Here is a 26,165-nt window from a genome sequence, read left to right as displayed (position 1 = left end):
AGATACATTAGAGAGATACTGATTAGTCTTAGGCAATGGATAAGCAACCTTGAGTAATTGCTGTGGAAGTGAAGTCATTGATGTTAATAGAAATGGCTTTAATTTGCTTATTTTCCAAATGTGCCTCATCATGGCATTCAGAATTGTGTAGCAACCTGCTTTTACTCTGTTCCATCCATTGTGCAGTTTAGTATCTCAGCATTCAGTTCATTTTTCAGGTGCTTACTTGACTTAATTTTTTTACAGTGAAGCCCATGATTTTCCTTATATCATTGTAATTCTCTTTGATATTATTTTAAAAGCCTCAGTACTGAGAACCTCCCAAAGTAGAGAAAAATAAAATCAAAATATTGCAATATAAGTGGTTTGCTTTTTGCCACTGGCTTTAAAATTTTAATTTGAAGAAAAGGTAAAACATACTTGGAATTCTAGAAAAGTCTGATCCTAGCTGAGATCTGCCAAATAAACTGTGAGGCAGCCAGAGACTGACAGCAGCAGCACTCCAGCGACATGGCATAAAACTCTTACTCATTTACTGCTCTTCCTTCCCCTTTCTTGTTGCCTGCCGCCGTTTTGCCTCCAGGTTCTGCTGAGGTGTGAATGCTGCATGAAATCTAATCCTGTGCAGAACTGCGTTTTGCTCTGAACAGCCTTTAACTCCAAGGTGCACTTCCCTTTTCTAAACCCACTTGGGGCTGCCTTAGTAACTTGTATGAGGTGTAACGAATCTGCAGACATACTCCCCAAGCTATTTCCTTCTTGACCTTTGGTTGCTTTGAATTTTTCGGATTCTGAAGCTGTGATAATTCTCAATGGCTTTTCCATTTTCTGACAGACCCTGTTAAAAAAGCATGTATTTTTTTTTTCTAAATTTTCCAGCACTGATACTGTGAACAGACTCCAGATTATGAATGGCTTGTATTTGACTGGTTTTCTACTTTCACTACAATCTTAGGAAAATGAGATATATCAATGAAAGAGCTGGAGAAGAAAAGGTGCACTTGCCCAGTGTTCAGCAGCATGTACCTCTTCTGCCTCACTGAGGTCAAAGGTGGGGACAGAGCTGCCTTTGTGAGAGAGGAGAGGTAGAGCAGATGGTATAAGATGAAGGGGTCAACATGGGTCAGAAATCTCATTTCACATGATGGAGGAGAATTTTTAAACCACATATTTAAACTAACACTTCTGAGTGCTACCCAACCTACTGTTGTAGACCAACAACCAGTTCTTCCTTTTTGTGTATTAAAGGTATTTCCATTTACAGGCACCATTTACTTCTAAGAACTAGACCATTACAAAACCACACTTTACAGTTTAAGACTCACAATAAAATAGCAAGAGTTACAGTGCTTGCCAGCTCCTGTAATTTCATGAAAAGACTCCATTTGGTGTTTTTTCCCCTGATGGCACAATTCCTGGAGACAAGCATCTATGCAAGGAACCCAACTCATACATTTAGGAATCCCACAGTTATAAATATTTGGAAATGTGTAATACAAAACCTAAAAAGCAGGGCATTTTTGGTTCTTATCTTGTGCATTCCAAAGCTATTTGCATGATAAGCTATGCTATTGTTGATATCATAGTCTCCTCCCAGTTTTGAAGAAAAGAGACAAAAAGCAACTAGGTTATTTTATACCCACCTTAGCTTTACTTTCCAAAGGCTTCCATTGATCCTGTTTTGTATATAACCAATATATTTTAAATAAATTATTTTATTTTTATTTAAACTAGGCTGTAATTTTAAAATCATCAAAAATATTAAAAAATTTATATTTGTTTGCTATAACATTTATTTATAAAATAACTACTTGATAATAAGGTAGAGGAAAGGAAAAAGAATCTAGTCACAAGATGTAGGACTGTCATTAAAGATTTTGGATGTGAGAAGGTTTTCACAGAAACGTATTTTGTTGTTGAGTTCAGAAGATACAGGCATACACTCATATAAAAACCCTATATTTTACATATTTTATATTATGTATATATTTATGCATGTGAGTTAACTTTTGTAGGCGCCTGATTACAGCAGTAAATAGAAATTCTACTAGACTTACCGTTATATTAAAATTCAGTAAATGCCCTAAATATTTTTTTTTTTAATTCCACCTACTGTATTTACTTGAATAACAAACAAAGATATTGTGGCAAGTTTTTCTTAGGAATACGATCCTTTTTTTATAACTAATAAGTAAGAATAGTACAAAAAACCCAAAACCCCAAAAGCTACTTGGAGAAACCATGGAGAATTCCCAACAATTTCCAAGTAATAGGAAACAGGGTACTGCTTCTTAACAGATATGGAGCAACCTCCCTGCCAACTGGGAGCCTGCCCTCACTGCCAAAATTGGCCTTTTGAAAACATTTTCCTGGCTACAATGAATGCTTCACGTGCTGCTGCAGGGTCAATATGGCATCCATGAGTAATCTTTGGTTTTAATGTGCTGGACTGTTAAGACATACTGTTCTTCCAACTCTTTTAGTGTTGGTGGTCAAATAGTTTTCTGAAAATATGTTTTCTTTAATTTGAAAGCAGAGAATGGCACAGCATTGCTTTTGATATAAAATATTATAATGGTGAACTCCAAGAGGAAATAAAATAGGAGTTAAGGAGCATTATTTACTTACTAAAGAAAGAGTAAGGCTTATGCCAAATAGATCTACATTGATCATGGATACATTTAGGTGGGATTCAGAATCAGGTTTCTTATTATAGAAGGGCTAAGATGTTAAAATTGGCTTTTAAATAGGAAAAAAAATCAAATTAGGTTCAAGACAGAACTTTTTAAGCTGATGGAGAGGCTGCAGTTGTCTGTGACAGCACAGGATTGGACTTGGAAGAGCTGCCATTGCACTCTAAGTCTATGTTCCCCAGTTCTGCTGACAAGAATTGTTTTATTGCTCTGTTTTATTTCACGTTATTGGAGGAATCACATGGGTGCTTAGGATCATGCCTGTGTGAGGGGATTTATGCCTGAGGTGCAAAGTCTGCAACCTGCTGAGTCAGTTCCATGTTTCACAGTATTTCTGCGCCAGAGGCACTGGCAGAGCCAGAAGGGACGAAAAAATACATTTGGCATTTCCCTTCTTCACACCCCCTTCCTTTGCCCTCTCAAATCTTGCTGTTATTACACAGACAGGTCTATGTGTACAAATTTTCACACACTTATGGAACAGTCTTTGACTGGAGACATCTATAGCATCTGTAGGCCCTCCACTTCTAGTGTTTATTCCAGAATTGTTTTCTGTTTATCTCATTCCTTGTTTTTGTTAGTCTTAAGACGCCAAGTCAAGTGACTTCTGCAGCAAATGTCCTCCCTGTGTTTTTGCATCCATCACTCCTGAACTATTGAATAAATGTATCTACCAACTTTCTTATTCTGCTCTTTGTTATAATTGCTTCCACAAATAAGCAATTTGAGCTGAAGCCACTGCACCTTCTTCTGCATGATTATACAATAGCGAGGTCTCTGCAAGTCACTGAAATCACACTCCTGTGCTAAATCTGCCTCTTGCCAATGGACTGTCTGGCCTGGACACTGAAAACATATTGAGAAGGGAACATTGATTTGTATCTACCTCTAATGTGATTCTTTACCACAAGAAGAATAAGCTAAGGGACTTTTTGTTTGTTTTCTTTTAATTTAAGACCATTAAATAAGTGAAATCTTTCTCTTACAGAATGGAAAGGTAAATTAGTATGTTTTGAGTCTTTGCCATTTTGCTCTCCAAGTCTATTCTGTAGCCTAGGCTAATTCTCCTTTGACAATAACCTAATTAATTCTCTAAAGCAGCATTTTAAAATGCAAAAATAGGTTATGTTCTTTTTAAATGGTGGTATTATTGGATTTCAAACAGTAAAAATAGCAACTTAGTAAGAATTAGCTTTGTTGTTAAGGTTTTATTACAATGCAGGATTTTTTTCTAGCTCCTCTTGAGAGAGAAGAATTAGTAGGTTTGGAATATTAGATATTAGGTAAAAATTCTTTTCTGTGAGGGTGGTGAGGCACTGCAACAGGTTGCCCAGAGAAACTGTGAATGCCCCATCCCTGGAGGTGTTCAAACCCAGGCTGGATGGAGCTTGGAGCAACCTGGTCCAGTGAACTGTGTCCCTGCCCATGGTAGGGGGTTTGGAACTAGATGGTCTTTAAGGTCCCTTCCAACCAAACCATTCTGTGATTTTATGATTCTGTGGCAGAGTTGTGTTCCTAGTTAATTTTAATAACGGTTTTATTGCAGTGGGATTCAAATATATCCCAGAGAAAACAACTACCCCAGTTCAGATTTTAAGAAAGCTGACATTTGAAAGTCTACATTTCAAAGTCATTTACCCATGACTGGAAAAGTCACTGTGAAAGGAATCTCTGATTTACACCATAGCTGCCATAACAGTAACAGTGTCTTTATCTTGGTGATTATGCCCTGCTAAAAATCTTAGCACAACATTCATTAAAAAATGGTAGGTTTTGTTTGCTAACTTTGAGGGTGTGCTGTAATGTTTTATTGATGCAGAAGTATTCATGATGAAGAGGTGATAAAAAGATATTTTGTCACTGAACTCCCCATTTATTACAAAATGAATTGGCTTTTATTTAGCATATATAAAGCATGACCCAGCAAAGTGATGTCGCTCCCAATCTGTTTTTAACAGTGATCTTATTAGTGCTCCCCAAAGCAAGGCTGTCATGTTATAGGTACAAAAGTACAGAGCTGTTCAGTGTAGGAAACACCTTTCCCTATTCCCTCCTTCATCCCTGCACCCCAAATCTGCTCTTTGTTTCCATTTATTTCTCAGAACCTGTGCTCTCTCTGCCTTGGAAGCTGAACATTGCAGGAGCTTACTAGTGCTGAGAATGGACAGTCACTTAGTGCAAGAAGGAGCTGATGTTTAGAATAGCATTTACAATCAAGAAAAGGTGATGGTGGATAATTAAATGTTAAGGGAAACTGAAATATTCCTTAATCACAAATGTCATCTCTCCTGCTGTTGTTCCCTATGGTGGGCCACTGTCAAGGAACCTCAGTTCCTCAAGGACCTGAGGACCATGCACCAGCAACCCAGAAGCATGTGGTCCTGGTTCTTTGGACTCGCTGATGACACTTGCCAGGGAGAGCATAAAAGAGGCCATGAGTTTTTGAGGGGGACTTTGGAAGTTCTCTGCTGCTTTGTGTTTGAAATGTTTGTTTTCCTCTGAGGGAAGGGGAAAAGTGCATTCTTGTTCCAAATGGGTGAATGGCTCTAATGGATAGGAGGATGAGTAGGAAAGTTCATACAGAAGAAGAGCAGAAATCAAGATGTTGGCTTAAAATAGTAAAAACTGTAATCCCAGAAACTCTAAAGAGTAAGATCTTTCTGGCTCCATACTGGACAGAGAAGCAGATGAGGTAAATCCTTGAATCTACAACAACTGAAATATTTCTATTACCCCATTCTAGTTGTTCCATTCAGGATCAAAATAATAATTTATAATTTGCAGTACAATAGATATGAAGAATAAAATTCCAGCCCAAATGAACAATCAATCTAAACAACTTTCAATATTGAGAACTTCAACAAATTCAGTGAATGATAGAAAATGACACCCTCATCAAGAGTTCATTTGCTAGAAGGGTGCTTTATTTCAGCTAATCAAAAATGTTTTCTATTACTGTGTAGGACTGTCAGCAGTCAAGCAAAATAAATGGCTCGACCATGGATGCATTGGAAATAAATGTATTTGGATCTTCATGCAGTTGTATCAGCTATCTGAGAGTTACAAATGATAAAAGGATAAATTTAATGGTGCTGACTTCAATAAAGAATAACATTAAGGTAGCTGCAGACACACAACTTTTAAGATATTGCAGTATAAAAATGCGCTTTTATGACTTTTTAGTATATCCCTGCAGGAAAACTAGTTAAAAGGCAAATAAGCATTATAAAAGAACTAAGAGAAAAGCTTTTTCTCATAGTAATTGAGAGAAATCTGTTATGAACTGTTGAACCTGCAATGTAATTTAAATATATTATTTCCTTCTCAAGCTACAGTCTAGGAGTTGCTGGCAACTTATCCTTGTTGAAGATGGTGATGCTGTTGCTGGTCTGTGCTTTCACATTTATGCATCAGAAGTTTTATTTCTAGAGAAGAGGTAGCCACAGGGAGAGCTGTAATTTCTTTAAAACTTACTCCTAGAAGAAAGTATACTGTCTGCTGATTTAGCGTAGGTGGGGTCAAATCTTTACCTGATAGCTGCTCTTTCTCCCTCAGGTAGTTCAGAACAGACTAATCTGAGGACTAGGCAGTAGGCACAAGATCAGCAACAAGATCATCAAAAGCTTCTGCCCTTTTTTTGTGTGATCACACCTGACCAGTCCTGCTCCTCTTTGGATATCTGCTCCATCGTGCAACTGAACTCATGGCAGAATGATGCCATTTGTTCCAAGCTTTTGATGAAATCTGAGCAGGCAAGACTCATAAGTTACACAAAGCTCTCCCCTTCAGCAAGGCACCTCAGAGATCACAGCCCTCTCTTTTAAAAGACCAGCAGAAGAATACCAACAGCCCCTTTTTCAAGGGAAGTGTACATCACAAAACCAGAACCATTAACTGGTTGTCAGCCTAACAAATGTGGTTTTAATGGATGTAGTTTGTTTACACAAAGCTTGAGCAGACAGAAATATTACATACTGTTCTTCCAAGTCAATACTAAGTCCCACTGGGAGGGCAGTAAAGGGAAAAGCACTGCCATAGCATGAATTATACCACAGATCACAAAAGGACCGAGTGCTTCTTTACTACATCTTCACTCATAGCAAAGGTAGAGAAAAGGCTGTTGGGTAGAGGGTTGTAATGCCACATAATTCTGTGTGTGGTTAAAAGGGAATTGTCTAGTCAAACTGAGCAATTATCTTTTTCAAAGACATCTTTGTAAGAGGAAATCGATATGGTTGTTAATGATAATGCTTTTCCAACAGTAGTATGAATGTACCTGGTAATTTCTAGACAACTGAGTGATAAAAACAAGTTCTGTTATACTCAATTGCTTTTATTTTTCTGTCCTCTTCATAAAAGTGGCTCTAGGAAAGTCTTGTGTATCTTGGATTATCCAGCCAGTCTGGTTCTAACCTTAATACCAAGGTAAAAAGTTGCTAGTTCATTGTGTACATGTGTACATTGTGTACATGTGTACATGTGTCCACTTCTCCTTATTTCTTTTCAAACACTGGCAAAATCTACAATTGAGGCTCTGCAGATGTGTATCACTAATTTCTGGAACTTTGCGCGAAGTTTGTCACCAGGAGCAAAACAAAACTTTTGTAGGAGATAATCAAAGCAAATGGTGGAAAATAACCATTTCCAGTTAAATGCTGTAATAGTATTGTGAGGTTCCTACAACACTGAATTTTACTTCAAAGAACAAAGGGACTGAACAAAATCAACCAAGATCTTTAATTGCAATTTCTGTGTATATACTTTCACATACATTTATTTATAAAATCTCTGCAATAAATGCTGTAACAAAATATTTACATGAGCCTCTTTGATCCCCAGATCAGTCTCTACACTGTTTACAAAATACTCTTAGTAAAGGTATCACTCTCAAATGGATTTCAAAACTCCTGTCTTTCATTCATCAGAGCATAGCACCAGTAAATGGGTATGAGTTTTTACAGACAATGGCATTTAAAACAATCCTTGACTCAACCAACAACTGTGATTTATTATCAGTCAGTTGGAGCTGCCAAAGCACCAGAAGCAAAGAATTGCTTTGGAAAAGGTTTGTATGGGTGGTGTGCCTGCTTTCTGCCTCTGTGGCTGGTGTCAACTCCAGTAAATTTATAGGAGAGTGGTGAGGCCCAGGTAGAAAAATAACTATCATTGAGATTGGGTTTTTTATTTACATCACTGCACATTGGTAGATAGATCACTGGCAATGCTGTTGCTGCATTATTGTAGGCTGTCCACTCTCTTTTGTCCTGTATATTGACTCATACTTGTTCTTTCTGATTGTGTGTATAGGAGAAGACGATGAATTTTCTTAAATTTGGTGTGTCTTGTAGCACTGAGATGCTGTTTTCTCGTGGTGAGGAAAAAATTATGAAACTGAGGCTATATTTTTCCTGTTCTTCCATGAAAGACATCAGCGTTTTTCCCCATGGCGTGTTCTTAGAATGTTCACTGGTAGTCCTACAGGCAACCTCACCAGTGAATCAGTTGCTTGTGATATTCAGAGCATTAAAGAAAAAGACCAGCAAATGGAGTTTTCACTGTAACCATCTTGCATGATTATTGCTGTAGACATCTTGCAGAGATTTAATCTGTTTACTAGAGACAGAAATGTGTAACCATTGAAAACTGTCTATAATAATCAGTTCATGATAACAAAGTTATGCCTGGATGATTGCAAGACAGACTCCTGAGTGCATTTTTATGAAAAGATATTAACAGTGCAGAGTTAGATGAAACTGAACTAATCCTGTTGTTATCTATCCTATTTATATTTTGTAAGCAAGAGCTGTCAGCCTGACTAATGCAATAGAAATGACATATATACAGATATTTATCAACTTATTTGAATGACACCTCAGTGGCAGGTAATGACCCTGTGCTGAGGTATGTATCAGTGGATGTTTCCTCTAGACCTTTAAAAAGAGGTACTCAATTTTCTCCAACCAGTCTTCTTCTTGTCTTCTTTGAGGTCTGCACTACAGGGAGAGCTGCAATTTCTCATGCAAATGGATACTGCCTATCATGGAAGGTTACCTACTGTGGGTTTTTTTCACTAACATCCTCTTTCCTGTTGTTTTGCTTCTGTTGCAAGCTCCCTGTGGGCAGCTTTACCAAAGTAGAGCGATGGTTCTGAAAATGCTTCCTGTGAGAAGCAGAAACAGGTTTTCATCAGAATTTTTCATTCATTTTTTGAAGGAAAATAAATCAGTCCTTATTTGTTGAGATCATTTATGTAGCATATGTTTCAGAAGCCAGCATGTGGAGAAGGACACTGTTAGTACTTTCTGTTGTACAGAGGCAGTGTCTAAAGCCTTTTCATACTCTAAACCCCTGCCACTTAGCTGAAAAAAGTAGCTTGCATATTCTGTGGGAAGGCTGGAAAGCATCTTACAATGTGTGCAGAATCGTTCCCTAGTAAGCCGGGGCAGGCTTCAGGTTTTTTGCAGGGACGCACTGAAGGAAGTGTGTTACCTGATGGTTAGATGGTTAGATGCTGCATGCTTATCCAAGTGGCATGTTCACATGGGTGTTGTTTGCTCTTGTTGAACTCAAACATTGATATTGCTTCCATCAGAAACAGAAAGAGGCTTCTGTGCTTTCTGAAGAGGTAGGAGGAGATGTTCAGCTGGTAGTTGACATGATGAACTGCACAAATGTTTTAATGAAGGCTGTTCGGGACAGTGATAGTAACTGAAGACACAGTTCCTTAACTTGGAGCTCAGTGAGCATTTTCCCTGAAAAAGTGCTTTCTGGAGAAAAGTACATATATATCATAGACTTATCTTTTCACACGTAGGGGTCCCTAAAGAAAAACATAGCAAATACAGCAACACTCATCCCAGGGCTTTACAAATGAGATAGAGCTGAGCTTCTCTTTTCTGCTTGCCCTTTTTCTTCTGACCCTTTGAGATTTTCCTAAATGGTTTCCCAATCCAGTAGCAGTTTCTGTTATAGCAGCAATAGCCAACTGGTCAGTGTTTTCTCACTGAGAGGAGTACCTAGAATATTTAGGGCTTTGTCTGACAGCCATGTGGGAGGGGGGTGTTCCGTAATTCAGGAGAGCAGTACACCTTCCATCAGAGAAGTTGACTCTGCTCCAAGAAGGCTGATGCAGGACTGAATCAAATAGGAGAGAAGGAGAAATAAAGGATGAGGACCCATCTCTTACAGCAGTGGCTCATAGGAGGGGCAGGTGGTACAGGGCAGGTGGGGTTGGAAAGCAAGGAGAGCTATGGAGGCTGCAGAGCTCCCACTTAACACAGCAGATGTTCAGCTTCGGTCTCTGCTCCTCCTTTTTCTGCAGGGAGGGAATTTGCATGTCTGACATCTTTCAGCGAGTTTTAAAGCAAGAACAGAAATAGCTTTGGGGGAAGGATAGGAAGCCTAGAAAAGTTTCATCTGTCCTACTCTAAATCTACCCCTTTCTGACTGTTTATTTTTCTTTAATAGTTCCTTTAATATGGAAATTGTAAGTGCATATGGATCATCAGACATTTGTTGCTTATATCTGGTTTAGCTGCATGGCAGTTTTAGTCTTAATAGAGAAAACAGAGATGAGGCATTGAGTTTGGGAGACCATGTGTCTCTACACCAACTGTGAGCGTCGGGTTTGCTGTCTAAGGGCATTCCCTGTTTTCTTATAAATGAGGCTTTTAGACCAAGACAGATTAAAGCATAATGTTAAATAGTGGTTACAATAAATACTTCCATCTATTTACTCCATTTTAATTTAGAAAACACATTAATAGTACTGTTCCTTATAATGAAGAAACAGTGAATTCCCAATATTGTAATGTTTCAACAAAGTTCAATTGATCTGATATCTTAATTTTCACAAGTCATTGCAGAATTATTAGTAATTAACATATTAGCCATATATTTAGAGCAAGAGAAGTCTCTCTCCAGTGTCTTCCATGTGTCTGTGTGCCTTCCATGTGTCAGTTAGGTTTGAAAAAAGAGCATGATTCCCAAATGTTCAAGTGTACTGTCCACTCAGCTAAGCAGTTAACCGCTCTACATTTTACTTTCATTGCTCATTCTCTAGTTGCATCTGCAGCTGATTAGGGGTGACAGAGGATTTACCTTTGTCTTCTGAAGTACTTTAAGATGCCAGAAAATTAGATTTCCTTTGGAAACAAAGCAGTAGATGTGCCCATTACATTCTTCTGTTACTGTGTGTTTTGCACAAAGTAGGCTTTTCTATTTTATATCTTTCTGCTTTAATTTATCTCTGTATAACTCTGCTTTAGTAGAGTAAGAGATACCTGTAGCTATAACCAGTTACTTGTTATTTCATGTTGTAATTGCAATTTTGCCCTACCTGGGAGTCACCCTGGTCTGTGCTGACCTGAAACCACAGTTGTCTTTGGAGAATGATGACAAGAAGCTTAAATGGAAGTCCTCAGGGCAAATTTTGTCCCATGTTGTGGGATCTCAGAGTACTCACTGTTTGCTCTCACACCATTTCTGTTGTGTGTGGAAGGGGCAATGTCATTGCAGCTGGATAAGTGAGAGTTTGGCTCTCTAAGACAAAACTAATTACCACGTGGGCTACTGCAAACATAGGAAGCTTTCCTGTTCCCCAAACCGTGTGTTAAGGGTACATATGCACAAGGCTGTGTCCCTTTGTGCTCCTTTCCCGTGCACCTGGAAGGTGGCTTGGCCAGGACTGCAAGATTAGGCATAGGATCGTGAGGAGAAAGCCTCAGGCCTGCATGCAGTCCATGAGCCAGTCTGTGCTGTTGCCAAAGCTGCCATCCACTGAACTCTTCTCAGTGGTCAGTGCTTTTTAGCTGCTTGCTGGGCGTTGCATGACCTTTACTTTAGCCAGTGTCTGGTGTGTGGCAGCAGCCAAGGAGACAGGTCAGGCTGTTGGCGCGATGCTTTGTGCTCAGCATCCCTTGCTGTCCCTTCCCTGGGCAGACGTGCTCGCCCTGGATCTGCCGTGGTACCTTGCTGGGGCTCCATTGCTATCACTCATTTGAACCATAAGTCCATCCCTATGCCATGACTCATAAGACACAAGATTCCTGTTGATTGAATTGCCTAATAGTCTTCATAACAAATGGTGCAAAGCTGAGGGACTGCAGAGCTACTGAAGCACCGAAGGTATTTTGCTTGCTGGCGCGCACGCGCGCGTGTGTAACATATGCAAGGATTCAAGGCTTAGTTCTGATCCTGCTAAAGTAACATAAGACCTAATCCTGTTCCTACCGTGGCAGATTTATCAGAGCATGACTGCTAACACTCTAAAGCTGACTGAGAGACAGCTACATGCTGTGGACAGACAGCATCCAAGAGTTCACTCCTACAGCTACCATGGGAGCAGGAAAATAGCGATGAGTAATAAGAATGAGTGGGGAATGCACAGCAATTTAGCAGCTAACAAAATAAGTGTAAATTGATACTGTGCTCCCTGCATTAATATTAATTATTTCTCTCACCAAAATAAAATGAAAACAACATTGTAAGCACTCATTTTAAATTTTTAAGACTATATTATTAAGGCATTTATATAATGCATTTGGGACCTGCTTTCCTGTTTTCTATGAGAAATAAGAATTTTGGAACAAGATAAACAAGTGAAAAGGAATAATAATTCTGAGAAAAAGAAAGTCATGACAATTTCTTCTTGTAGTCTTTCTTCCTTTTGCTCTTCCCATTCAAGATGCTGCTCTGCCACCGTATGTTCTGCAGTTCTTAGTCTGTAAGAATGTGATTGATTGCAGTAGGTCTCTGGTAAGACTCAGTCCTGTAGGAATGATTTAACTTGGGGAGAATGGGCTTCGGTCACAGTGCATCAGCTTTTTGTAAATTGCAGTATATAGCTGTGCTAGTCCTCACAGCACATTAGAAAGGATTTGCCATCCCCAAAAATTAATCAGTTCTCCACTTTGTTCTGAGAAAATTGTAATTTGCAGCCTCCATGAGAAGCATTACATTTGTTGCCTGCCCTGACTAGTGGACTTTTTTTCCCTTATGCTGGATGGCTGGCTCATCAGAGTAGGTGAGAGGAGGTGAGGGCTGGCTCCCTCATCTTGTGCTCCTGATCAGATAGGCAGGTAGCTTACTTCTCTACAAGTGTGCTCAAAGATGTGAGGAAGCAATTGAAGGCTGTCTCTGTGCAATAGCCATAAAGCACAGGACAGCATACCTTCCTTTAAGCCAAGGATTTTTCTCTTTGCATGCCTGTATAGCACACAGCATGCATTGGGCTGATATTTAAACAACCAGTAATGATAGTGGCATATTCAGACAATAGTATTTCAGATCCATCCCCATGATGTTAGAGATGGATGCTGGTTCCCCTCCATCTCCCCCATATTCCTACTGGTAAGTGTTCTTTAGTGCTGGGCTGTGTCTCAGGTGCATCATAACCCCATGCCTGCCACCAAAGTGGATGGTGTGACCATAGTTTGGGGTATAGGTACAGACACGGGCAGAGACAGTAATCTGTCAGTGCTGATCAGTCATCCCCTGCAGCTGTTCCCAATCTCTTCTGGGGAGAAGATATTTGCACAGGTAGAAAAAATCCCAAAAAATCAATTTGGCCTACAGAATTGCCAGCTGGACCATACAGATCTAGGCTAAGGTCTAAGCATGCTGAAGTGATTTTCAATTTTCCATTGCAGAGGAGGAAAAAAAAAAAAGGAAAATCAATATAGTTTCTGTTTTCCATAGGAGACAATGGACAGATTGTATGTTTTAAGGTTAAACAGATGTTTCTTCTACATTTTTTTAATCCATAAAAACAGTGAGAAAATATATAAAGAGGTAAAGTGGTTCAAACAGATTAAGGATATATTTCTGCCTTATTGCAAATATTTTAAAATATCATCTAGGAAAAAAAAGCATTTAGCTTTCATTTAGCTAATGAAATCCAGTGGTTTTCAAAATCATCTCCTTCCTTCTTTATTTTGTACAGAAGCAGAATGAACTTTCTAAGTTACAAGTAAGGAGAAAAAGAAAGATTATTTAATTCTTGTTAGTAATCGCCAGAAGATGGCAAATATTCTAAAATGTCTGGTGTTTTGGTATTTAATGTCAGGTCTACTTCAACAACTTGAAGAGCCATTTGCTGAAATATTTTGAATAGCTGTGAAAACAGAAATTCTGATGCTATTCTTATCAATCTTTCTACTAAGAGAAATAGAAAGAGCAAGATGCAACATTACCTGAAAATTGCAATATATAGATAGCAGCAGAAGAGCTGTTACCAGAATGTATTCACATTTGATTTTCAGGTGCAGCAATGTATGGAACTATGGAGTCAGTATTAGCCTGATTTCTGATAAATATCTGGTTTTGGACTGCAGTGATAGAAAGCGTATCTTTGCCTCCTGAGTACTTAGACCAAAACTCATTGTGGAAAACACTGGCTCTTATTTTGTGCTTGTACAAAGTCTAGCATGAAAAAGCCCACATGCAAATTAATGGTTTCTTTCTAGCTCTTGAGCCCAGACTAGCCTGTGCACTCAGCCCGTGAGTCAGGAGCTGGGGTGGCTGAACTACTTTGCAATGTGTCTTCGCTGGCAACTTGTGCAAACAGTCCCAGGGACCTGCCATGTTGTAGGCCAGGGGAATAATGCATCGTTCATCAGGGTTGTGGTAAAGGCAGCACAGTTTAATATGCTCTGATCTGTAAGGTTTATGAAGACTTTATTCAAAAAGCACTCTTGTATGCCCTCTGAATTTTCAACATCAGATAAGAAGCTTTATGCTCCTGAATTATTTATAGGATGGTAATACAGTAGATCTGACCTTTTTACAGGGTAGCATCGTGCAGAAGCGAATAAAGTATTTTTACACAAGGGTCATGCACGCAAGGCATAATCTTGTTGTTTCAGTTGTGATGTCCCCTCAGTGTGCTCTCTCCTAGCCATTTTGTTTTTAATGGCATTTCTTCTGTCTTATGTGTGAACTGAGAGTAAATCATGCAAAAAACCATCTGTTAGATTTTGAAGGAGAGCTTTTGTTTCAGCTGTGATTGATCAAATGCAGTGTTATAAAAACAGTTTAAAAGTTGTACTCATTCTCCTTGTGTATGAGCAGTAAGGCCTGTATTTCCCAGTTTATTGAGCCTGAGCAGTATCTTCTACCTGCTCCAATGCCAAAGCATTGAAATGAAGAAAATTGGCATTGTACTCCCATGAGACAGCAGAACAGTAATGGAATAAGATTTTATCTAAGGCACGGGAAATCCTATGTGTATCTCTTAGAAGTGTTTTAATGCAGTCTTTTGGATTCTGAACCCACAAGCACATGATAAATCCACATGCCTTTCAAGGGCTGTATTTTGCTTTTGAGTCTGATTTGTACAGATGCTAAACCCCAATAAACCAAAACCAAAGAAACACCCTCGATGAATGCACTTTTAAAAACTCCTAGGACACTCTCATATGAGGTAGCTTATGCAGTACAAGTTCTACTATTTATCATTAGCATTAATGTATTAAAGTCTTTCTCCTTTGGTCAATAATTTTTTTTCTTTTTAATATCTGTTGAATTTAGAATGTGTCATATAATTGCTGCTTAGTCCCAGTTCAGGTCAATCAATTTCTTCACTGCATCTTCCAACATAAATGTGAAAAGCACAGTCTGTAAATTTGCCTGTTCATCATTGCAAGAGGCACACAGAGCAATATACAGAGATTGCTGATAGCCCACAAAAAGCCAGGTTTTTAACATCTGCATCTACACTTTGGAGCAGCCCAACCCAGATGGAGCTCATTCATGGAAGAGGAAGAAGGACTGGAGACCCTGAACAGCGCCTGTGTGCATGTACTTGCCCTCCTCTCAAGCTTTGATTAGATTTTAAACATGGGACAAAATGTTAATAAGTTATGTGGGTTCCTGACTACTTCTCACTCCCTAGAGTTACATCTCTCAAAAATGCAGGCTTGGGCTGTGCACTTCCATTGAACTCTGGTGCATTAAATTTGTAGCAGGTTGGCACTGAAGGTCTGAGACTAGACTGATGCTTTAAAGCATCCCTAAGGTGAAGGAAACAAAGATAAATCTAATAGACAGTAGTATTACTCAACTATGCACTGCTGTCCAGTAGGACTTTTTTACTTATCTTGGATGGTAAAATAGGGACATTAAAGATTCAGACTGAGCAAAACATGAATGTGGAAAGGCTGTACTTTCATTGGCTTTAACATCCAGCACAGTAAGGAAGTGATGTGGGTCAGTGAATAAAGGCAGAATAATGACTGCATGGAGGCAACTTTTGAACGTCCCTGTAAGATGCTATCAGATACTTGAAATTTATAATCTTTTAATTTGTCTCAGAGCCTTTTTATTTCCTTTAAAAGCTTATGGTATAAAAGTATGTAGCACTTCCACAGAAGTGCTTGACTTGTAGGGAACTTACTCCTGTAAGTGCTGTGTCTCAGGTGTCCTAACAGCTCCAGTATGGCTCTAACTACAGCCACTTGCAGCACGTGGCCTCTCAATTCCAGCTTGCTGCGGAAGTGACTTCAACCAAAGCTTTAAAGGTGTTTTGTGACATTTATATTTGTGATCACAAAAAATATTGCAAAACTTCTGTAGAGAAATTGGTAAGAGAAATATGATGATGCCAAGCTCTGAAGTGAGATAAGGGTTGAGTGTCTTCCAAAATTGCTCAGAATTTTTTTCATTTGATGGATTTTTGTACAGTTTTAGCCTTACTGCTGAAAGCAGAGGTTTCAGTGATTGGGTAACTGCTTTTCTCTTTAGACAGTTCCAGTAATTATAATGAATCTATGCTGAACTTGTACCTCTGAAAGATGTGACTGGTCAGTTAGCCCTCCTAAATCTGGTATTTTAAGGGCAGGAATGGCCTTAAAATTTAGTGAAATTTAGCAGACCTATTGCCTATGTCTATTATGGCAACCTCCCAGGCCTTGTACCACGTGTAGCAGCACTGTGTCCTTCACAGAGTTTTGTGTTCAGAATGGTTTTCCTAATGCAAGTGTCTGCAAGTGGCCATGCAGGAAGGCAGCCTGTAGCTTTTTGTCCCCAGCACTGCCCCTGGAGGAGACCTTGCTCTGCTGCCAGTAGGTTTATAAGGCACCTTTTCAGCATCTTTATCCTTTCTGCAGAATAGAAGAAGTGAAGCCAAGGCAAAATGATCTCCTCTAAAATTTTCACTGAGAAGGTGATTGAACCAATGGAGAGTAAGTTATATTTTGGACAAAGTAATTAAAAATATATGAGATAACTGATTACAGCATAGCTGGAAAACTAAAACAAAGCAATAACATCTGTAAAGGATTAAGTAGATTTCTGAAAATTCTAATGCACCAAACAATCAAGTTGCCATCTTGATATGTTGAGGATTAGGTATCTTGCTTCAGCTGTGTGTTGTACATTTAATTTCACTCTGGTTTTAGAAGCTTGCCTTCTGCTCCATACCCACCTTACAATTTTCTTTTAGGAGCATCGCAATCATGTGAGACTTCAGAGAGACATTCCAACCATGGTTTTCTAAAAATAAGAATAGGAGAAAGTTAGTATGGGATAATAAGAGTCATGGGGAGAGACTTTTTAGTATGGCCTGTAGCAACAGGACATGGGGTAATAGTTTTAAACTAAAAAAGAGTAGATTCAGACTAGATATAAGGAAGAATTTTTTTACAATGATGGTGATGAGGCACTAGCACAGGTTGCCCAGGGAGATGGCAGGTACCCCATCCCAGGAAATACTCAAGGTCAGATTGTACAGGCTCTAAGCAATCTGATCTAGTTGAAGATATCCCTGCTCATTGCAGGAGGGTCAGAATGGGTGACCTTTAAAGGCCCTTTCCAACCCAAACTATTCTATGACTGTATGAATCTGTGAATGCAAATGGGGGTGAAACTAGTCTGGAGACTGAGAAAACCTGTGATGTTTTAGATTCTGTGTGGCCAGTCTCAGAAATATAATCTCTTTGTACTATGTGAAGTGAGCTCCCTGCAGTTATTCCACATGATTATATGATGAAAAAAAATATTAACTGGGAGATTTTTCTCAAAAAATTATTTTTCTGGGATATCCTTCCATTATACTGTTGTCAGCAGTAGAAGCAGCTCATCATGGGAGCTCAGAGGTGTCTTGCTGCCTGTTTTGAATGAAATCCCCATTAGCCAAGGCATCTTGTCTCCATAGTGCAGAGTTACAGCAGGTTGGAAAGCTGAAAATTCCTTCTTTTCAGGGTGAGGGTGGCTTTACACAGTGTGGACATTTGCTTGTATTAAAATATAATACAAATGATGTTCTTGTAGTGTAGGAAGAACCTTCTTATTCTGAATTTTGCATACAACGTAAATATATTATAACATTTAAATATGATATACGGATTTCCATACACATGTGCTGTATAAGAACAACGTAGCATGAGTCATCTTACTATAACTGCAGGGCTTTTGCAAAACACCCATTAATTCTGTCCAGTCAGTCCCTGTTGTATAGATTGAAAAAAGTATAATGTTCCTCAAAATGCTTACGTCTGAATGCTTCTGTGTTTCAGAGTTTCTTCAAACTCTTTTAAATCAAAAGAAAGATGATCCTGTCCTACTGCTGACTCATGCCTCTTATGTTTCTGTTCCGTTGCATGGGGTTTTTAACATTCTTCAATGTAAATGTATCAAACTGGTAAACCAGACATTTCAGAAGCCACATTTTCTTGAGTCATAGCTATTCTCTGTCTCAATTTTCCTCACAGTTAAGAAAAAATTCTACCACCCTAGCATACAAAGGTTTTTGCAGAGGTTTTTAAAAAATATTTTATTTTTCTGGGGCTGGTTCTCATTGCAAACAAAAAAGTCAATGCAGATACAGTTTTATTTCTCTTGGATGTTTTTAAAATTTCTTGAAAATAGAATTCTTATTCTCAGAAAATCCTTTGCTTCCTACTACTGTTTCTTCCTCATATAGGTTTCTTGCAAAAAAAAAAAAGAGAAACACCTATCTTACTAGAAGACAGATCACAGTATAGTGTGATGGTTTCTGCCTAAATTCTTGTATATATAAAGGAGTATGGACTGAGGTGTCTCTCTAAGTGTTGCATTGCAGTATGCTTTAATCATTTCCCCAATCCCACTTAGTTTCTTGCATTCCTGAGTGGTGCACTTGCAATGACATTAGCTGATGACATTTCCCTCCTTTTCTGACTATTTGAAAATGTGCAACTTTCCATGCTTTCAATAAAGTCATCCTTCAGGCTCAACAAAATCCATACAGCTGTTTGCAGACTGTCTCAAACCTTTCTGTATGCACAGAAGTCATAACCTATTTTGATTTTTATTGATTTAAGTTAAAGGATGAACTGCATGCATTGATACTAAAGAAATAATCTGGCTTGATTATAAAGCATGAGTCCATACTAGGAGCAGACGTGCAATCCTTCTCTTTGGGTAAATGGGCAGTAAAATGTCACAGGGCACTGCCAAAGGGAATTCATTAATCTTTGGAAAGGATAAAGCTACTGCAATGAGAAAACTCCATGGGGAAATGACTCTGTTGGCTGTGCAGGGTTTGGATGTTGCAAATTCTAGTGGCTGATAGAGCAGGTCATGCAGGACCCTGTTAGGAATAGCACCTGGTGAACTCAGCATTGCTCATAACGTAGGAACCTTGGGCTAGAGGGCAAGGCTTTCATAACTAATGATCGTGGCATAACAGGAGGCTTGTCAGATGCAAGCAGAGCTTGACTTTTCTTAGCACTCCAGGCCTGCCTGAGCCTCACCCCCATGCATCTGGTTTCTGAGAGTGTCTGCATGTGTTTGTGTGAGGGAGGGCTACCTGGGGGGTTCAGATTTGAGAGGCTGAGAAGCAATGCTCAAGGTCAGTGCTGGTTCTGAGCACTCTGTGTAGCCACTGAGCTAAGGGAGGTTGAGGGTGTTGAGAATTTAGCTGTTTAAGCTTGTTAGGGCTTTCAAATCAAGCTGGTATTGATTTTGTAGTTGCTGGAATCCCCCAGATTAAAAAAAATTCACTTCAGGTAAATGCAGATCTATTGGAGCATAGTTGAATTAATGCCCTTGGATAAACTAACTTCTCCATTATGATGATACCAGTAGATGCTTTACCACTACTTCTTCATTTTTACCTGAAAGCAACTGATCACTAAAGTGATCACTAAAGTGAACTAAAAGTAGGGACCACTTATTCCTGTTGTGTTACACGAGTTGAAGTCATTTATTTACTGCACTGGTAATTAAATGCTCTGTATATAACTGTTCTGCAAGCATATATGACTCCTTTGAACATTTATTTGTACAATGAACATCCTATATTGCTGGGAAAACAAGGATTGCTTTTATCTCTACTGCTGACATCTTGTATAAAGGCTAGGCTGATTATTCACTCTCTTCACTCTCCAACCAGGCAGCAAAAGCAGTGTTTTCCTTGCCTCAGAAACTGTTATGAAGTTGAATTCATTTAAGATTCCCAGGTAAAAGGTGATATTGAAGTGGACAGATACTATTTAAGAGACTAAAGCTTATTTCACAGCTTAAATAAGTATTAAAATCTCCCCAAAACAAACACAAAAAAGGTTTGTGTTTGGTAGGTTGACTACTGTTGCTTACAAAGTTTGGATCAAATCCTAAAGTGCAGATTTTACTGGAATTTTTTACTGATTCTTATCTGTGAAGAAACTTTGCTGTTTTGACAGTGCTTAGTTTTTTCAGCTGGAATGAAGGGCTTCACAGGTACCTTCTGTCTTCCCCCTCAATGTCATTACATCAGTAGGAATTTTTGAATGCTTTTGTAGCCCTCTGTGACTGCTGGAGCTCCTGGAACATACCAAAACATCTTTAGTGACCTAGAGACTGTAACTGGACTTAGATCTAAATCTAATCTGGAAAAAAGATCTTCGATAGGGAGAGAAGACTTAAAAAGTTAAGAGATGTGCTGTAACTGTCCTGTGAGGAGTTTAACTATGGTGATTCACCTTAATAGCAAACCTCTTGTAAAAATTTGATGCTTACTTTAGTTGATGTATTTGTTGGGGTTTTTTGCCTTCTGACTGTTATTTTTGTGTTGATTCTGGAACCATTTCCTATATATGACAGAGTGCAGGAGACATTTCGATTGTCAGGTATTTACAGAATTGATAGAAAGTGGCCAGGAAAGGAAATTATATGGATGGTTCTTAAGCTGAGACCAGGCTTTGATTTTCAGAGCCTTTTGCTTGTGACACATATTTCCTGTGTGTTATGAAGCAGAATTTGTTATCAGTTAAACACTTCAAACTTTGTCTCTCTTCTACTTGTTTGGTTTTGGAATGCTAATACAAACTGGAAATGTTTTCAACAAAATCATAATATTTTAAAGCTATGTCCAGCAGTGTTAGAGGCATAGTGATATCTGCTTGTTGCTTAAAACTGCCAGTGTTAAGAGGGTGCCATCAGCTATAGTTAGACACAAAATTTAGGCATCAGTCTGGAACTGAAGTGTGGGAAGAGGGAAGACATACATCTGAGTCCAGACCCTATCTCAGCTTCGAGAAAGTAAAGGTGAAAGTAGAACTGTCACTCTCACCTGTTCAGGCATTTAAGTTTCCTTTTATAACCATTTGACTTTAAAAGACCTAATTGGGGCAATGGCCTCATCAGAGATGATGAATTTTCCCATTGCATCTTGCACTGCCCAGGAGCGCTTGACCTTCCCAGCTGCAAGCGCAGCTCAGTCCTGACTCCTGACCCTCAGACCTTTGGTCGGGGCAGATTAGCAAGCCACAAAAATAGACAAGCCAGCCACAGGGAATCTGAAGTAACCCAGTCCTGGTTCCCTTACATGCAAAACACATCTCAATGCAGTGTCTGATGCATTTGCAAATTTGTTTCCCGATTTGTTCCTGCAGTCATAGTGGCATAGCCCAGTTTCCATTTGGGGGTTTGGTCTGTGAGTCGTGGCTGTGTTTGGAGCGATTTTGGTTAGCCAGAAAACTTCTGAGTTTAACTTCTATTGTATGGCTATCTACAAATCCAGCGAGGCTATTAGTACCTCAGTCTGTAGACATCTCAGTCTGTAGCACTTAGGTCCTGTAGCACCTCTGCAGTGGCTGGTATCAATCAGCAGCACAGAAAGCTTCTGATCAGTTAGTCCCAAGGCTACAAGAGGAAGGGGGACCTTTGTGTAATACTAGTCCACATCTCTCCTCTGCCAAAAGATGTTTCTTGTAGCCTTTAAAAAATAATTTATTTTCTTTTGTCTTCTGTTCCCTCTCTATAAAATAGATATGGCATCATCGTGACAGACTGTGGCTAGGAGAATTAATGGTCTGTGTATAGAAAGGATGACGTGGTCTGTTCCGAGTTTTGATTTCATCTCTTTGGCAGGTGTCACCACAGTCATCAAAATGTTTTCGTACAGTTCTGGAGGCTTGTTTGTGTCTCCTGAGGTACCCAGAAGGGAGACAGAGCAGCCTTGCCATCACACTCCCATTTCACTGGGGTTGAACTAGAGGCTGCAGAGCAGCTGGGTCACATCTGAGATGTGGTGATTGGTCAGTGAATTGCTGCATGAAGCTGGCAGCAGAGTAGCTGTGCTGCTTCTTCGCTCTGCCTCCCATTAGGGATTGTGAGCACAGCTAAAGTTCTGGATGCAGCACTAACGGGGTAGTGCTCAGTCTCTGACATGGTGAAAAATAGAACCAGCTACAAAGCCAACAGCAACAACAAATTTTGGCATGTCTCAGGGCTGCTTTGCCGTTGGTAGTTGCTTCTAGGTTTGTCTTTGAACAGGTTTTGAATGTGAAGAAGCCTCTCTGGGAACAAGAACAGCATGTTGTACTGAAGCGTGTAAATGCCTTGGAAATTCTCGGGCAATTGAGAGTGACTCATTGCTTTAGCACCAGTGCTGGAGATCACTTGGCAAGATGCAGTTTCAATAACCAACACAGGCACAAGGACCAAGTGTTTTCAGAGCTGGATGTGATACAGAGATGAGCCTAGGTTCTCCCTGCCTCCAAGGTACAGGCAAAAGTATTCTCCTGTTTATCTAAACTGTATTGTCTACCTGATGACTGCTTCTTCAAAGCTTCAATATGGTAGATGTATCCAGAAGATGATGGACTTAAGAAGATAATCAAATGCAATATGATATGCCAGACATCTATTAAACCAGAAAAACTTGAACCTTCCTTCTGGGCAATCCTGTTCTCTTGAGTTGGGCAAAGATGAGGTTTGTGAATAGTTACAGTATGCCCTGGGAAGTAACTTGACTGAGCTGTCAGTGCAGCCTCTGCTGAGTCCTGGGTCTGCACATCAGAGCAGCAGCAGGCAGCCAGCTGTTCACACCCAGCTCTACACCCCTTAACAACAAACCTGGGCCTCTCACAAGGCCTAATACCAAAGTTAAAAGGATCTTCTGCACCTGAACAAGATTGGAAGGTTGGATGCAGATTATATTAGTGTATTAAAAAGCAAAGCAAGAAAAATCAGATGATGCTGTTGTAACTTATTTTCAGCAAACTGAGTTCCAGTCAGAGTGTGCTGGGGGCAGCTGGCTTGCAGAACAGGTCATATTTAAGATAAATGCTGGAAAATTGCATGACTTACTGAAGCAACAGCTTTTCAACTTATAGTATTCCAAGGATGATGATTTTGAAGAGCATCAGTTTGAAATTTAGCTGTTTTAATGCAAACTAATGTTCTAGAAATAATCCTCTTTATTAATAAACCACATACTTTATTTCCTAAGAAGTCATGTATGAAATGGCAAATGCTAAGTAAAAGGAGTACAGAAGACAAAATCTGTTTGAAATGCTGGATCTGGCAAACTCTCCTGTTGCAGAAATGTCTCATAGCAGCTGGACTGGGCTTTTTCTAACTGGGTAAGACAGATTGTTTGAGGGGAAAGAAGTGAATTTGGAAATAAAATTGAAAAGATTCCTGGGCACCACTTGTTCAAAGAGTGTTTTCGCTTAGTCCAACATCATGAGTGAAACATACTTTATACCTTTGGAGCTGCTGTGGAAGTTATTGCATCTGTCTACATGGGGATGCCTGTCAGCAGCTGAGCTCATGTTCTGCCAAAGTCTGCACATCTCCCTGCAGACCTCCCACTACCCTATTCATCACACCCATCCAGGCACCAGATATCAGTGACATGGCTCACACTCCTCCCAGTGCACATGGTTGGCAGCACAGTACATTTCTGACAAGTCTTCCCTAAGACCTTCTAAGAGTTGCGAGGTCAAATACATTTCTTTTAATCTTTTTTTTTTGGAAAGCTCTTTTAAGAAGTTTAGTGCCTGGCACTGTGTTAGAGATAAATGGACTGCAGGTGAAACTGGTGATATCCAGCACTTCCTACTGTCTATCCATGAGAAAGAGGCCTCTCAGGTTCAGCTCTGTGTGGTGGAAAAATATTTTTGTGCCCTGACTGTTATGCTGCTGAACTTTGGGGAGCGGAGAGAGAAGAGGACAGTTGGCAAGTATTTTAATTCTTGACCTCTTTTGATGCAAGACTTGACTTTGAGAGAGCAAAGGCAGGCAGTGTATTTACTGTTCTCAGCCACTTTTTAGAGGCAGTGAGAGCACTTGAGCATGTTGTCTCCCCGCTCCCTGCAGTGTTGCCCTGCAGCAAGGACATCACCCTTGCCCTGCATGTCGACGTGTCACCCTCTGCTTGTGGGTCTGGTGGTCCTGAGGGCTCTGCTCTGAGCATGGATACAGCCACCCAGGCAAGAAGCACAGTGGGTCAACTCATTACTCACCACTTGAGATAGAGGACAGCTTTTCCTTGCAAAGAAAGTGTGCGGCGCATCAAGAGATGCTCCAGTACTGGTATCCTGCCAGGGGGACTCTTGTCCTGAGACCTGGCATCAGATCCAAGTTATAAGTGAGCAGCTTTCAGAGTTCAGGGGGATTAAATGATCTCTGCCAGCATTGCCAAGCCCTCCTTGACAGCATTTTCTAGAGCCTTCTGTCACTGAAGGACAAAAGCTGAATCCAGGCAGTTGCCTGGTGGTTCCATCCACTTCAGCCAAACAGGCGTTTTGGGCTGAATGCCCCTATAACACAATGAGAATAATGGAAATTACAGCTGATTTACTATGCAATTCTGCTTCTGAGCCAAATGGTTTCCATCTGAATATGAAGCAAATTTGCCAGTGTGCTGGTATAATGAATGCACCATCTCTTTGCCCCTTCTGTGCCTTTGCAGTCAAATATTTGCTAGAAAGTCCAGCATTAGATAAAAATCAGGAAGTGAAGGGTAGAAGTCAGAACTTTAAAGTTTCTCTAGATTTTACTTAGTATATAATAGTAGCTCAAAGTGTTGGGAAATGGATAAATTAAAATAATGGAAACCTGCTTTGTGCAGGTGAGCCCAGCTGTGTGTGTATGCCATAGGCTTGCTTCAGCAGGGTCAATATGCCAGGAGTAGTAGGAATTGAGTTGTGCTGTTTCATCTCAAGGTAAAATGTTTGGTCCTGTGGCCTTTTGAAAAACCTGCTGTAAGTCTGAAAGCACTGTAGCATCTTTTTATGAACCTGTTGCCAAAACCTCTGCAGTGAGGCCCCTGTGCATCAGTAGCACAGAGACAGATAAAGCCTGATATAAATTTGTGCTGTCGGCAGAGTGGTAATAAAGGTGCATGTTGGGAGAGTTAAGGGGCATTTGAGAGGACAGCAGGGGTGGGGGATGAGATGGATCTTTGACAAACCTCTGAGTCCTCTAAAATCTGTTAGTCCTTCCCAGCCCCCAGATAGTCTGTGATTAGAAAGACACGACGATGGCTCAGGTCAACCAGCTCTTGAGCTGTGATTGCAGTAGGGAAGTGGGCACGCAGAAGTTGTGTGGCAAATCCTAACTGATGGATGAGTTCCCATGAGAAATGGGGTTATTATGCAGTACGGGTGATGGTCCTAAAAGCAGTTCATTTGATTAGGATGTCGTTACGTGAAAGATTAAGAGTGCTTTTCATTTATGTGGGATGCTGAAGCTATTGCCAAAATCCAGCTTTTGGTCACTGATGCTGGTTGTATAATGATGACTGCTTTGTGTTTCTGAGGATTGTAGCCTCTTAGTTGAAAACAATGTCAGGAAGAGGTTCTTCAGCATTGTTTGCTGCAAGTGCAAACACTTTTATTTTCTCTGAGCTCTCTGTTAGATTGCCCAGCTGGGTCTTTGTCAGGTAGGCACACATAACAGGTCAATCTAAGCGTTGCTTACTCAGATTCAGAGTGATGCACTGGGCCATACCTGCTGTTGTCTTTGCTTGAGTTTAGTTCCATGACTAACATTATCTTGAATAACTGTCTTTTTTTTTGGTCTCAAAATAGAATTCTCGATTAGATGACAGTTTCCACTATATTGAAATACTCTCTTCTTTCTCCTATTATTTCTACATGTACTTAACTGCTGCAGTCTTCAGTTGCTAAGGAAATAGTTTCCTTTTCTTGATATATATTTTTAATGTCTCAGCCTATGCCTGTGGTGTAGGATCATACATCTTTGCACCTGGACACATTTAAG

The 26,165-nt window shown here is 39.8% G+C and overlaps 1 protein-coding gene across 4 annotated transcripts in view; it reads left to right on the top strand.

Moving 5' to 3' along the window:
- The window catches only part of KCNH1 (potassium voltage-gated channel subfamily H member 1), a 184,386-nt gene that overhangs the window by 137,130 nt on the left and 21,091 nt on the right, over positions 1 to 26,165 (top strand). The window contains exon 11 of one of the 4 annotated variants that reach the window (XM_051783134.1): positions 6,249 to 6,714. The exons of the other annotated variants lie outside the window; for them this stretch is intronic. Coding sequence (XP_051639094.1) covers positions 6,249 to 6,272 — 24 coding nt within the window. The 3' untranslated portion in view covers positions 6,273 to 6,714. Of the gene's footprint in view, positions 1 to 6,248; positions 6,715 to 26,165 lie in introns of those variants that run through there. 4 annotated transcript variants of the gene reach the window in all.

The sequence above is a fragment of the Manacus candei genome, unplaced genomic scaffold, assembly GCF_025592945.1.
Source record: "Manacus candei isolate 608988 ecotype Guabito, Panama unplaced genomic scaffold, ASM2559294v1 h1tg000017l, whole genome shotgun sequence".
In the NCBI taxonomy this organism is placed as follows: Eukaryota; Metazoa; Chordata; class Aves; order Passeriformes; family Pipridae; genus Manacus; species Manacus candei.
Note: the sequence above shows the minus strand (reverse complement) of the source record. Positions and strands in the feature narration are given on the sequence as shown.